Genomic DNA, 13,615 nt, shown 5'->3' on the forward strand with positions numbered 1-13,615 from the left:
GTGGTCTCCCAAGGGACTAAAACCCTTAGCTGCTCTCCTTGGTGGGGTGGAGCACAACATGTCCCTCCTTCCACAGTGCCACCCCCAGTACTACTGTGGCCCAGCCTCTCTCCATACCTCTCCATACCCCCAATTCAGCCTCTTCTTGCCCCCACTGGCTTTCCTAAGATGCGCATCTGATCAGATCTGTCTCTTACTCAAAATCTTTCTGGTCCCTATTTGGTGATCTGCCTATTTTCCTGTTTTGTGACTTTGAATTATTAATCAGGTCACATTATCTCAGTTCCCCTGAAAGTTCCCTGAGGAGCTATCTCAGATGTGCTTCTGTTGCTGGGTCCAGGGACCCACAGCAGACCCTTCCTCTGGTGGCCATCATGGCAGGGGCAGGGCTGAGGTGTGTCAGTTGTCTGTTGTGTGTGTGAAATCAGAATACTGGAGTGAGTCTAGCCACCTCAGGGGGTTCTGTGAAGCTCAGGACAGTGACAGTGAGGACTTTCCAGTCCTTCAGATGACCCCTCTCCATAGACAGGTACAGAGCCTAAAGCCCCTGGCCCTATACCCAATATTGATACCAAACCAAGAAGTCAGTTACTTTCTGCTTCCCTCCTGGGAGGATGCCAGGAAGCACCAAAGGGCCCAGGTGGGGTGCAGCAGCATCTTTTCTGCATTCCTCTTGACTGTCAAAAATGAATTTTAGTCCTTTTTTCCTGGAAATAACATTTCTCTGTCTCTCTGTCTCTTCTTACAGAGGAATTCCCAATTATGAATTTAAACTTGGTAAGATAACTTTCATCAGAAATTCACGTCCCCTTGTCAAAAAGGTTGAAGAGGTGAGTGTATTTCATTGTATTTCCTTGGTTGGTAATGAGGAGATTTATTTGCTAGTGATGACTGAAGTTCTTGGCATTCTGAGTAGGGGTGTGCATTAGTCTGTTTCCAAGCTGCTGGTAAAGACATACCCGAGACTGGGCAATTTACAAAAGAAAGAGGTTTAATGGACTTACAGTTCACATGGCTGGGGAGGCCTCACAATCATGGCAGAAGTTAAGGAGGAGCAAGTCACATCTTATATGAATGGTAGCAGGCAGAGAAAAAGCTGGTGCAGGGAAACACCTCCTTATAAAACCATCAGATCTCATGAGACTTATTCACTATCACAATAACAGCACGGAAAAGACCCGCCCTCATGACTCAGTTACCTCCCACCGACTCAGTTACCTCCCACCTGGTCCCTCCCACAACACATGGGAATTCAAGATGAGATTTGGGTGGGGCGCAGCCAAACCACATCAGGGTGTCTGTCATGTTTTCCCTTTCCTAGGGTCCCTCTGCTCCCTGATATCCTGTTTTTTTTCTGTAGAGCTGGTGTGGGGTGTGTGAAACAGAAGACTTGCAGCATGGGGGTTAGGAGCTCTGTCTTGCTCTAGAGCTGACTCCAGGCTCTGTTATCACGGAACTGTGTGCCCTGGGTGGGCTTCGTCTTCCAACAGAGACCTTGAACTTCAAATATAGGCAGCACCTTCTAGCTGAGCAGGGTGGTGGTGGGACAGAGGAAGGCAAGGGCTGAGCATCCTGTAGACATGGGCACTTTGTGGGAGTGTGGCCAGGCCCGGCAGCAACTGGAACGCAGTCACCTCTGTGTGATGAGGATTTCTACAATACCAGCGCTTCAGACCCATCGCTCTCCTGGTTCCTTTTCTCAAAGGATTGGACCCTTGAGGATCCAGGAGTAGGGCAGAGGGCAGATGTACTGAGCCACCCATTCAGGACCAGCTGCTACATGGGACCCATCCTGATTACTGAACTTTTCTCTCTAGCACTTGGGGTGGTTGGGGACAGAGACCACTGTGAAGTTTGCACACCTGGTCCTACTTACAACCACTTCTGGGCTCAATGTTCAAGTTGAAACAGCATTGGGCATTGGGACCTTTCAGGCTCAGAGGAGCAAACATAGTGGCCAGTCAGACCTCACCCTCCAGCTCCTCCTTCAGGCACCGTCCAGGTTTCACCAGCTACAGGCTGCCTTTCTCACTAAAAGCCAGTGCCTGACTCAGACCTAAGACCTCAGCATGGGATGTCCCCCAGGCTGACTGTGACCTGACTGTTGCAAATTTACAGAAGGCAGGGGAGGCCAGTGGGCACAGCAGGCCTGTTTGACCATAAATATGTATTTAAGAAGTATATGTTTAAAGATGGGATTGAAGACATATTTAGCTCTACTCCATCCTGCAGCCCCACTAAGGCTGTGGCTAAAGGTCATGAGGTAAGAAAGACAGTGGAAGAGGAGGCAACTACAAGGCTTTGGAAGCCCCAGGTATCTTAGTAGACCATAGAAAGCCTAGAAGCAGTTATGTGTAGATTGTAGAATTCTCAAAAGGCACCTCTAGAAATGAGGGACTAAAGACAGAATTCTGTTACTAAGCAGTTAGAGCTGCATTACCCTCCCTCCCCGACCCCAGAAGGCTGGAGGCTCGACTCCAGTAGGTCTCTAGACTACTACCTCTGAAGTGAAGGCCACAGTCAGAAAGCTTCCCATTCCAACATCTAAATAATAGAGGATTTGTGGGAAGAACAGCCACAGAAACCAAAGGAGCAGAAATCATCAGGGAAGTAGTTTCCGCAAAGATGGGCACAAGTTTGCAGATTTGAAGGGCTCACTGAGTTCCAGCAAAATGAATGAAAATAGCCCCACTTTGAGGCAAAGAAAGATCCTAAAGCTTCTGGAGAGAGCACAGAGGTATCATCATGCATCAAGGACATCATCAGCCAAGCGCCATGGCTCACACCTGTAATCCCAACACTTTGGGAGGCTGATGGGGGAAGATCATCTGAGTCCAGGAGTTTGAGACCAGCCTGGGCAATATAGGGAGACCCTGTCTCTACAGAAAATTTTAAAAATTAGCCAAGCATGGCGGCACGCACCTGTAGTCCCAGCTACTTTGATGCTGAGTTGGGAGCATCACTTGAGCCTGGGAGGTGGAGGCTGCTGTGAGCTGACATCACACCACTGCACCCCAGCCTGGGTAACAGTAAGACCCTGTCTCCCAAAAAAAGGGACATCATCTTAGCAGGACACAGAGGAAACTAGAAGATAGTGGAGCAATATACTGAAAATTCTGAGGGGAAATTTTTTCCAATCTAAAATTCTGTACCAACTCTTATAAGCTGGATTGTGTCCCTCCATTGTTTCTATGTTGAAGCCCTAACCCCCAGTAACTCAGATAGGGCCATTTAAAGAAGCAATTAAGTTAAAATAAGACCATTAGAGTTGGCCCTAATTCAATCTGGTGTCCTTTTAAGAAGAGGAAATTTGGACATAGGGCCATGTGAGGACACAGCAAGAAGGCAGCCATCTGCAAGCCAAGGAAAAGGGTGTCAGAGGAAACCAAACTTGCTGACACCTTGATCCTGCACTTCTAGCCTCCAAAACTATGAAGAATAAATTTCTGTTGTTTGAGCCACCCTATCTTTGGCATTTTATATGGCAGCCCTAGCAGACTAATATACCAACCAGCCTATCAATGGAATATGAGAGTAGAAAAAAGGAACTCACAAGAAGATAATCGTCATGCATCTTTTCTCAGGAAGCTCCTAGAAGGTGTCCCATACTAAAATGAAGGAATAAGGTAGAAATAAGAAAGTCATAGAATCCAGGAAATAAGGAGCCCCCACTAACATGTACGGCACCTAGAGAAAGGCCAGTCCAGGTACGGCAAGGCGAAGGCCCAGGAGACACAGGTTTGTCAAAACAGATGAACTCCATGCAATGCAGGCTGTGACTGAATATATAGAGAAAGAAGCCAAACACAGCTATTGACACCAGGATAAATGGAAGGCTGTGTGGCAAAGGAAGACTAAATGCAGCTGTGACTCAAATTTACATGAATGTGACCACATAAATACTAAACGGTGCTCTATTGCAGGTATGACATGCTACAGTTAGTGGGGAGCCAGGTGCAGGGATGTGTGTTGAACATTCCAGAATCCTCTTCTTCCTAGGGAAAAGCTGAGATAATGCCTCAGACTGACTAGCAATAAAAGCATGTGAAAAAAAAATATGTGCAGTTTTCAAAGGCTTGGGAAAAAACAATCCCTCTTTCTGCTGATGGAAGGATAGCTTAGTGGAATGTTTCTGAGGGCTGGTTGGTCTCTATATGTTAAAAGCATTAAAAGTGTGTACACACTTTGACCCAGGAATTTGAGCTCTAAAAAAATATCAGAGCTGTGTGCAAATACATTAAGCTGCTTACCACAGCAATGTCCACTGGTAGAAAACTGGCCTTCCTACATGATGGAATTCTTTTTTACAGAATTCAGTTCTGTAGCCTTGGGAGTATACTAAGTTTATTGGCATGAGACTTCAGAATTAAGTGGGAAAACAGTTCTTTAAGCATGTACAGAAAAGTGACCTGAAATGTTGTTTTTGGGTGCTGAACTTACAGATTTTTTTTTTTTTTTTTTTTTTTTTTTTTTTTTTTTTTGAGGCAGGGTCTTGCTCTATTGCTCTGCCATCCAGGCTGGAGCAGTGGCACAATCATAGCTCACTATGGCCCTGGCTCAAACCATCCTCCCGTCTCAGCCTCCCAAGTAGCTGGGACCATAGGCACATACCACACCGAGCTATTTTTGGTAGAGATGGGATCTCACTATGTTGCCCAGCCTGGTCTTGAACTCCTGGGCTCAAGTGATCCTCCCACCTAGGCCTCCCAAAGTGCTGGGATTACAGGTGTCAGCTATCGTGTCCAGCCTGAGATACTTCTTATGAGTAATGTGGATGGTACGTGAGTCCATAGAGTAAGGCATTTATTGTAAACCTCCAGGGAGTTTCTGAAAATAGTATCTTCTCTTCACACCTAGGATGAAGCTGGAGGCAGATTCGTCGCTTTCTCTGGAGAAGGACAGTCGTTGCGTAAAAAGGGAAGAAAGCCCTAAGTGAGGACTGTTGGCTGATTGGAAAATAATAAAAGAATCATTTGCAACATCTTGGCTTTTAGTTACTGGCACTGACAGGGACGAGCCTCATCAGAGAATACTCTGTTACTTAAGATTTATTTAGAGTTACCTAAGAATTACCAAGTTTGACTTGGAAGTGGACAGCAGGACTTTGTAGTTGTATGCTTGATTTGGGGAAAGACAAAGAGCTGTCCCTGAGGGCCTGTAGGTAGCTGCCTCCTCACCTCTTCACGCTTTCAGCTTGAGGGGGGCTCCCATTGCCTCAGCAGGAGCAATTCTGCATCCCTAATTCTGTCAAAACGTATGAAGGTGACTAAATTGTCTAACATGAAGTGTTCTTTCTTTTTCTTCATTTATCCTTTCTTTTCCTAGGTCAATTGCATAGGTGTCAGTCTTTGACCTAAAAAAAGGGTTTAAATAGACATGTGTTCTATAAATAGTGGCTGTCCCACTACTGTGGCTGCAATTTAAGTATTTGACAAAGAATGTTTCTATTTTTATTTTACATATTTTTTTCAAAAACACCACTCAGAAGAACCTGATCTGAATGAGTTTGCACTTTTATTCTCATTTCATATGGACATAACTGGCTCCTTAGTGAACCTGTTCATAGTAAAACAACTCCATGGAGAAGCAAACATGTGAACATTAGAATGAACAAATGCTAAAGAGATGTTCCTCTCTTTCCTTCTTCCCTACTCCCCCACTCCCAATTTTAATTTATTAAATCATCCAAGCTTCTGCTGGCCTGTATTTTTTATCAGTATTTATTTGGTCTTAGATCTTCACTTTCTATAACGTGAGATCTTTTGACGTGCTAATCTGATTATTTTAAATTTGTTCCCATGAGCCACTGTGCCTGGCCCCATTGGGAATAATTCTAAGCCAAGAATTTCAAGTAAAAACAGGCAATAACTAAAGCCTAAATCTAAATGTTTGATTAGGTACTAACACAGACTGGTGGTTGGGCCTCTGACCATAACTGAAGGAAGGCCTGTTGGCAGGTGCTCCGTGTTCCATCTCACCATTAGAAAAGTGTCCCTCTGGGGCTTCTCCTGGAGAAAGTAGGGAAGAAACAAGGCTGCCTGATCCCTAGGTGGCAATGGCTAAGCCCAGCAGGGTCCCCCATGAGCCAGGGCTAACCCTGCTTCCAGGCATGGGGGTCCTGCCCTGGTCAGGGCCCCTCCAACACTCCAGAGAGGAGAGAATGGTGGCCCCAGGGTCTATCCACATGTCTTCAGTGAAGAGCGTCTATGAGTGTCATGATGTTCAGTACTTGGCCTGTGGCACAAACCATCATCACTGGAAATGGGCATGGTTTTGGAAGGTGTGAGCACTGTGGGGACTTACCTGACCCTCCACTGACAAAGTCTCAGTTTTACTAGCAGAGGGAGAAACCCTCCTTGGTGGGTAGACAGCTTTCATTTGCAGGATCACATCAGCTAACAGATTGTCACTTTATGCATAATGAAGAATGTTACAGTACCTCTGGCTCTGGGTTTTTGTCTTCACTAAGCAACACCTGCTGTGTATGCAGTGAAATGCCTGGTCCTTTGCTGGAGGCACACTCCCCTGCCTGGACCAGGATGGATTCCATTGCAGAGCCTTTTAATGACACAGTGGGGCCAGTTGGAGCACTGATCCTGGTCATTACTCCTGCACCCTGGCCTGCAGCCTTCCTCTCAGTGTTTTATTTGGGCTTGGTCCTTCAGTCAGCTGCCTCAACAGCAAGACCCCTGGTAAAACTGCAGCTTTCTGATCCACCTCCAGGGAGTCTGTCCCAGTGTCATTCCTGGGACTGGCCCAGCAGTCCCAGGATTTGTATCAGTGGATACTGAGGATTTGTTATCAGTGAAGTGGGAGAACCGCAGCATAGGTACTGCAGGGCGTTTCTGCAAGCCCACCAGCCTCCTCTTTACTTGCCTTTGTTGCCTCTTGTGCATTGCTCCTTTTTATAAACGTTCCAGCCAGGCATTGGCGCTCAGCCTATAATCCTAGCACTTTGGGAGGCCAAAGTTGAGAGGGTCGCTTGAGGCCAAACTAGCCTGGGTAACTTAGCAAGACCCCAACTTTACCAAAAAAAAAAAAAAAAATTAAAAATTAGCCTGGTGAGGCGGTGCATGCTTGTGGTCCCAGCTGTTTGGAGTCCAGGAGTTTGAGGCTGCAGTGAGCCATGAACACGCCACGCCACTGCACTAAGCCTGGGTGACACAGCAAGACCCTGTCTCGAAAAATGAATAAGGTAAATGTTACATGTCTCCCGCACCCTTAGAATAGAACTACAGACATCCAAGCCACTCCTACCCCGCTCACCCCTGCTACACACCGCCTCCATACCTTTGACCGGCCTATGGCTGTACTCGGATTGCATTCTCAGCCTCCACTTCAAGCCTGCGTTCCCTGGGGAGGTCATTCAACCCTAGATCCACCACATGTCATGCCCAACCAATCTCAGTTACTTTGCGAGTTCACCTCCATCCTGAGTGGACGCTCAAGCAAGACCGCCGGAGCTGCAGATCTGGGAGGTTCGCTGCACCACCTTGATGCTCAGTATGTACTTCTGAAAATAAACCGGATTGTTGAGATTTGAGAAAATCTCATAAAGCCGCTGAAAAGAACTGGCCAGAGCCGTGTGATTTTAGAGGCGCCTGACGTAAGGTAGCTGCACGGCCCAGGATGCCCGCCTGGCCCGGGGTGAACGGCGCTGTCGTCGCGGTAGCGGCGTAGGCTCCGCGCCAGGCCTCGCCCCGGACTTACCCTGCGACCCCGGCCCTCCGCGCGCGCCGCAGCCGCCCTCGGTTGCTATTGGTTGCTCGTCCTGTTTGTCGGCGCCTCTCGAAGAAGGGGGCGAAGACGTAATTGAATGTATCGGTGCTCATTAGTTCTTCTGTCAGTCGATCACGAGGTGCCGTTTTCTTCATTCTTCATTGGCTGGCGGGCTGAGGGGCGGGCTTAGCGCGCCGGTCGCCCAGACATGGCAGACGGCAGCGGCTGGCAGGTGAGCGTGCTCGGTCGGAGCCGGGAACCACCGGGGTTTTCCGGAGGGAGGGAACGGGACAGGCTCGGGGCGTGGGGCGCGGCCGCCGGGCCCCGCTCAGGCGCCGCCTCTCGCCGCAGCCGCCGCGCCCTTGCGAGTCCTACCGCGCCGAGTGGAAGCTCTGCCGCAGCGCCAGGCACTTCGTACACCACTACTACGTCCACGGCGAGCGGCCGGCCTGCGAACAATGGCAGCGCGACCTGGCCAGCTGCCGCGACTGGGAAGAGCGCCGGAGCGCCGAGGCCCAGGTGCGCCGGGAGGGAACGGGGCGGCGCTTCGGAGCGCCTTGCAGGGCCCAGCTTTCCCCACCCCTCCACGCCCCAGGCCCCGCGACCCAGCCGGGGACTGTCGGGGTCACCACACTCCTCACGCTTGCTTTCTTTTGAGAGATTGTGTAAATTAGCATATCAACAGGACTTTCAGAGGGCGTGAAAGACAACGAAGGAGACCAGCGAGGAGGGTGTAGAGTGGTTTAGAGAGAGAAGAGGGCAGCCGTCCAGTGTTAGGGTCATCAGCTGGCCTACGCAGGAGGTGATGTTGCTGAGTCCTGAGTGACCAGGAGCAAGCCTTCATCCAGCCCCGGTGGACACCGCTGAGAAACAGATAAGGCCTGGGTTCCTGAAGCAGAGGGTAGGTGGATGGTTGGAGAGCGGTATACCAGGGACCTGGCGGGCCTTGATACGGAGTTTAGAGTTTAGTCTAAAGTGTGCTGGGAAGCATAATTCGATTTATATCTTTAAAAGATCAGTCTGTTAGCAAAGTATGGTGGCGTGCACCTGTGGTCCCAGCTACTTGGGAGGGTGAGGCGGGAGGATCGCCTAAGACCAGGAGTTCAAAGCTGCAGTGAGCTATGGTCACACCACTGCACACCAGCCTGGGCAACAGAGGGAGACTTGTCTCAGGAAAAAAAAAAAAAAAAAAGGGTAAAAAAGTTCAATCTGTTTGCTAGGGTGTAGAGAATATATTACAGGAGCAGAGAGACCGATAACGAGGTGGTTCTAGTTGTTTTTTCGTCCAGCAAATATGTACCACATTGGGTGCTCTTGGGGATGCACGAGTGATAAGAAGAGTCTCTGCCCTCCTGGCACCTACACTGTAGTGTAGAATACAGTGCTACGGTGGACCCCTTGTGGGAGAGGAGATGGAGAGAAGCCAGCCGAAAGGTGCGAGGCTCATGGGGAGTGCCAAGGAATGAGAATCAATGGGACTGATCAACACTTCAACATTGTTAAGTGTATACAGTGATCTGAAAGAGATGAACTGATGTGGAAACCAGACTGCTGTATAAAAGAAAATGATGACTATTCCATAATACGTGAAAGTCAAAAAAATGTAAGAAAGCTGACAGCTTATATAGCAAGAGATTGATAACTTTAATGTATATATATGTGCGTGTGTGTGTATAAAGAGCTGTTATATATATATCAATAAGAAATATAGGGATTATTTCAGAATGGAAAAATGGCCAAAGGACACAAAGAAGCAATTCATTAAAAAAGAAAGCCAGCTGGGCATGGTGGTGGGCACCTGTAATCTCAGCACTTTGGGAGGCCAAGGCAAGGGGATCACATGAGCCCAGGAGCTTGAGACCAGCCATGGGCAACATGGTGAGACTCCATCTTTATGAAAATAATAAAAAAGGAAAAAAGCCTGGGCATGGTGGCTCACGCCTGTAATCCTAGCACTTTGGGAGGCCGAGGTGGGCAGATCACCTGAGGTCAGGAGTTCGAGACCAGCCTGGCAACGTGGCGAAACCCCATCTCTACTAAAAATACGAAAATTAGCCACGCATGGTGGCACACACCTGTAATCTCAGCTACTCGGGAGGCTGAAATAGGAGAATTGCTTGAACCTGGGAGGCGGAGGTTGCAATGAGCCGAGGTCGTGTCACTGCACTCCAGCCTGGGCAACAGAGTAAGACTCCCTCTCAAGAAAAAAAAAGAAAAAACCAAATGGCCAGGTGTCAGGTATATAAGTCTAAATGACAGTAACAGCAGAAAGTGGTAAGTGTTGATAGAGGTTTGAAGAATTCTGGGTAGTTGTGCAGTGTTGGTGGGGGTGTCGGGTGTTCTGATTATGTAAATGTCAGATACATACCTTTTGACCTTAAGTTTTACTTCTGGAACTTTATCCTAGGGAAGTAATTGGATAACAGTGTACAGTTAAAAGTTAAGAATGCTAATTATGTTTTTGGTACTGCAAAAGCTGAAAACAACCTAAATTTCACTAATAGACATTTGACCAAATAGCTTTTTCCACAAAGTGAAATACCAGATAGCCTTTGAAAAGAATGGTCAGTCATCTACCTGGGTATGGAAAAGTGCCTACAGTGTATTGTTTAGTGAAAAGAAAGCAGGAAGTAGACTAGCCAGCAGAAGATTATCCCATCTTTAGGGAAACATATGTTAGCTCTAAAATTTGGACCAAAAAAAGGTATCAGGGAAGCTGTTAACTGCCGCACTGGGAATGGACATTTGAGAATCTTTAATATTCTGTACTATGTTTCTGATAGCTTTTTAAACACGATCAAAATATTTTATTTGAGGCAATAGAGCTTGAACAAAGACAGACATGTAGACAGGTTAAATTATCTGTGTAAAGAGGCTCACATAGCACCTGATACCTACCAAGGGCCCACAGCAAAGGTCACCCATGTTGTGATACACTGACTTGTGTCTGTATTGGGAGACAGTAGCCAAGAGAAGCTGATGGGTTAAGTGGCACTTGTGGCACCACTCAGGCGTGTGGTCTGTCCTCTGGACTCTTCCCACCCTTCCAGGATACCCAGGACATGTATTTCTTCCCCGTCTTCCTCCCTTCTCCCTAACACTCCTCCCTGCAGCTCCCCACAGCTGCTCTGCCAGACTCTTCTCTCCTCTCCACTCAGCACCCCCAGGCTCACTCTCAGCAGGTGAATATGTCCCAGACTCAAGGTCAACCAGAGCCATTGAGCCCTGAGGTCCAGGAGAAGATATTTAAAAATTCCTCAAATTATTATGACCTATTCAGTAGTTTTTCACAGTAGCTTGTGAGAAAAAAATGATCTCCATGTCTGTGCGCTAATATGGAAGAATCGCTAAGGTATAGTAGGTGGAAGCAGCTGTGCTGCAGAGTGGTGTGTACCATAGGCCCTGCCTGTCCATCTGTGTTTCAGAGGGTGATGAGAGGGGGGGAGGTACAGGGGTCTTGAGGGTGCTCAGAGCCTGGGGAGTGACTAGAGTCTCATTTGCACAGCAATCCCTCTGTGAGAGTGAGCGGGCACGAGTCCGGGCTGCACGGAAGCACATCCTGGTGTGGGCCCCGAGGCAGAGCCCCCCTCCAGATTGGCATCTCCCTCTGCCGCAGGAGAAGGACGAGTGACAAGCACCCCTGCCATTGGCCTGTGCAGCTTCCTCAGTCTGTTTCAAGTTGCTGTTGCACAGCCCTGGGGACTGTGACCAGCCTACACACTCTCTTGCTCACAGGAACATGGAGCAGGACGTTGCTAGCCCTACTTGCCCATCCCTCAGCTGCATGCAGGACACCCTGACACTGCGATGTTCTGCAGGACAATTGCACCGCTTTAGAGCTTCCAGGAGGCCAAGCATTATGGCAGGTACTTGTGAGCAGCCAGGTCAGGCTGGGCACAGTAGCATAGGAGATGGCAGTCCTGAGATCTAGGCTTCTCAGGTAAACTGAAGGGTAGCCCTGACCTGTGTGGACACACAGGTGGGTCATAATGAGGTAGCTAAACAGTTGTGCCACTGTGAATGTCTTTCCTAGTCCTTGGGAAACTACCTGCCACGTCCCAGGTTTGGTGAACATTGTGAGTGCTCACACTCTGCTCCACTCGCTCAGTTCCACTGCACATGCAGGCAGGTGTGCCGAGCAGGCAGGGCTTGCTGGCCTCTCTGCACCAGCAGGCTTCACTTCTTAGGCTCCCAGGTTGGCCCCTGGAGACTCTGGTTTTTAAGAAATGCACACAGCTACAGAACACACAACCTTGCATAAAGAGGATTTGTGGACTCAGCTGAAGAAATCCAAGTCCAAGACATACAGAATTAAGGACTCCTTCCCTCAAAATTTCCCCTGGTGGTTAATGTATCAAAAGCCATTTCATCTGATTTCAAATAGAAGCTGAAAATTAAGTTCACGTTTGTTAGATTTTGTGTGTAACATTGTTGTACCTGGACAGTTTTAGAAATTTGTATGCTTATTCTCTTGTGTTTTAAAATGTATGAACCACCAAAAACACTATTTCTTGAAGAGGTCTGTTTATTACTAAAGAATGGTTTCTCATCTTCTGGTGGCCCTGTTGTGTGATGCTGAGGGCTAGGCTGGGTCTGTGCCCAGCACCCTCCCTGCTCTCTTCCTGGACACAGGCAGCAAGTTGAATATCTTTTAATTTGTTCTTTGGGGCAGAATAATCTATCACTTCAGAAGGGTGTCCATTAAAGAACAGTATTTCCCTGCTTGAGTGTGTTTTCTCCTGTGCTCCCTAAGAGCCCCTGTCTGTGTCTGTGAACAGTGGGGCTGGGGGTGGGGGTTGTGCTCACGGGATCCCAAGAGCAGGAGCATCTAAAGAGGAGCCAGCGTTCCCGCATCATCAGGGAAGTATTGATGTGTCTAAGGCAACCAGGGTGCCTCCAGCATGGCTGTGGCTGGTTTAATAATGAGCATTTCCACCCAGTGAGGGAAGAGAGGAAGACTGCTAGAGATCTACAAGGTTTTTCTTACTCTTAAACACAGGGATGGGGCATCTGAATTTGCAGCCTGCTATAATCCCAGCACTTTGGGAGGCCAAGGCGGGTGGATCACTTGAGGTCAGGAGTTTGAGACCAGCCTGGCCAGCATGGTGAAACCCCATCTCTATTAAAAATACAAAAATTAGCTGGGCATGGTGGCACATGCCTGTGATCCCAGCTACTTGGGAAGCTGAGACAGGAGAATCGCTTGAACCCCAGAGGCAGAGGTTGCAGTGAGCTGAGATCGTGCCACTGTACTCCAGCCTGGGCGACGGAGTGAGACTGTCTCAAAAATAAAATAATAAAATGAATTTGCAGCCTGCATGTGATACCTGGGATTGCAGCAGCTGCCTTCAGGTTCCTGGGGCGGAGCTGGAGAGTGCAGCAAAAGCCAGGGCATGCCAGCCAGCACCCCAGTCCATGAGGGGCCTCCCCTCAGTGCAGCCACGCTCCCTGCCACCTGCTTGTTTAGCAAGGTATGCAGTGTGCGGCTGCATGCTCTGTTAGGAAGCATTAAGTCCTGCCTCTGTAGTGTGACTATCATATTTTGCCTCCTTCACTACTCAAGTTCCACATCAACAGATAATCTCTCTGGACAGGATGTTCCTGCATTTGTTTCTGTAGTCAGTTCCTTCACAACATCTGAGTGTCCACATGTTGGACAGGGTTTGAGGCTTATAAGACCACAGTTTTGAAACAGACAAGTTGTCTTCAAAGAGTTTCTGTTGTAGTTTGGGTAAAAGACAGACATTAAACATCAATAGATAGGAATTTAAAATGGTGGCTGGATGTGGTGGCTCACAGCTGTTATCCCAGCACTTTGGGAGGCTGAGGTGGGAGGATTGCTTGAGCCCAGGAGTTCGAGACCAGCCTGGGCAATGTAACAAGACCCCATCTCTAC

The 13,615-nt window shown here is 48.3% G+C and overlaps 2 protein-coding genes and 1 long non-coding RNA gene across 7 annotated transcripts in view; 2 read left to right on the forward strand and 1 right to left on the reverse strand.

The window, feature by feature from the left end:
* UFD1 (ubiquitin recognition factor in ER associated degradation 1) overlaps positions 1–4,981 on the forward strand; it is a 28,683-nt gene extending 23,702 nt beyond the window's left edge. For 2 of the 4 annotated variants that reach the window (XM_002830847.6, XM_054543101.2), the window contains 2 exons: positions 749–830; positions 4,858–4,981. In XM_002830847.6, coding sequence (XP_002830893.4) covers positions 749–830; positions 4,858–4,932 — 157 coding nt within the window. In that variant the 3' untranslated portion in view covers positions 4,933–4,981. Of the gene's footprint in view, positions 1–748; positions 4,058–4,857 lie in introns of those variants that run through there. The other 2 variants (XM_063722769.1, XM_063722770.1) reach the window with 1 other exon arrangement.
* A 511-nt stretch (positions 4,982–5,492) lies between these two features.
* LOC129052541 (uncharacterized) lies at positions 5,493–8,021 on the reverse strand. 2 transcript variants are annotated; one of them, XR_008517599.2, is made up of 3 exons: positions 7,711–8,021; positions 7,291–7,513; positions 5,493–7,174 (listed from the first exon to the last, which is right to left on the reverse strand). It is a non-coding gene; the product is annotated as an uncharacterized LOC129052541 (long non-coding RNA). The 2 variants fall into 2 exon arrangements; XR_010139433.1 differs by having other exon boundaries at positions 7,291–7,751.
* C23H22orf39 (chromosome 23 C22orf39 homolog) lies at positions 7,911–12,441 on the forward strand. The gene is given in 3 exon segments (NM_001131460.2): positions 7,911–7,951; positions 8,071–8,238; positions 11,225–12,441. Coding segments are annotated over 3 exon segments (318 nt in total). The 5' UTR covers positions 7,911–7,927; the 3' UTR covers positions 11,351–12,441.
* The last annotated feature ends 1,174 nt before the right edge of the window (positions 12,442–13,615 follow it).

This window comes from Pongo abelii, chromosome 23 (assembly GCF_028885655.2).
Source record: "Pongo abelii isolate AG06213 chromosome 23, NHGRI_mPonAbe1-v2.0_pri, whole genome shotgun sequence".
Classification (NCBI taxonomy): Eukaryota; Metazoa; Chordata; class Mammalia; order Primates; family Hominidae; genus Pongo; species Pongo abelii.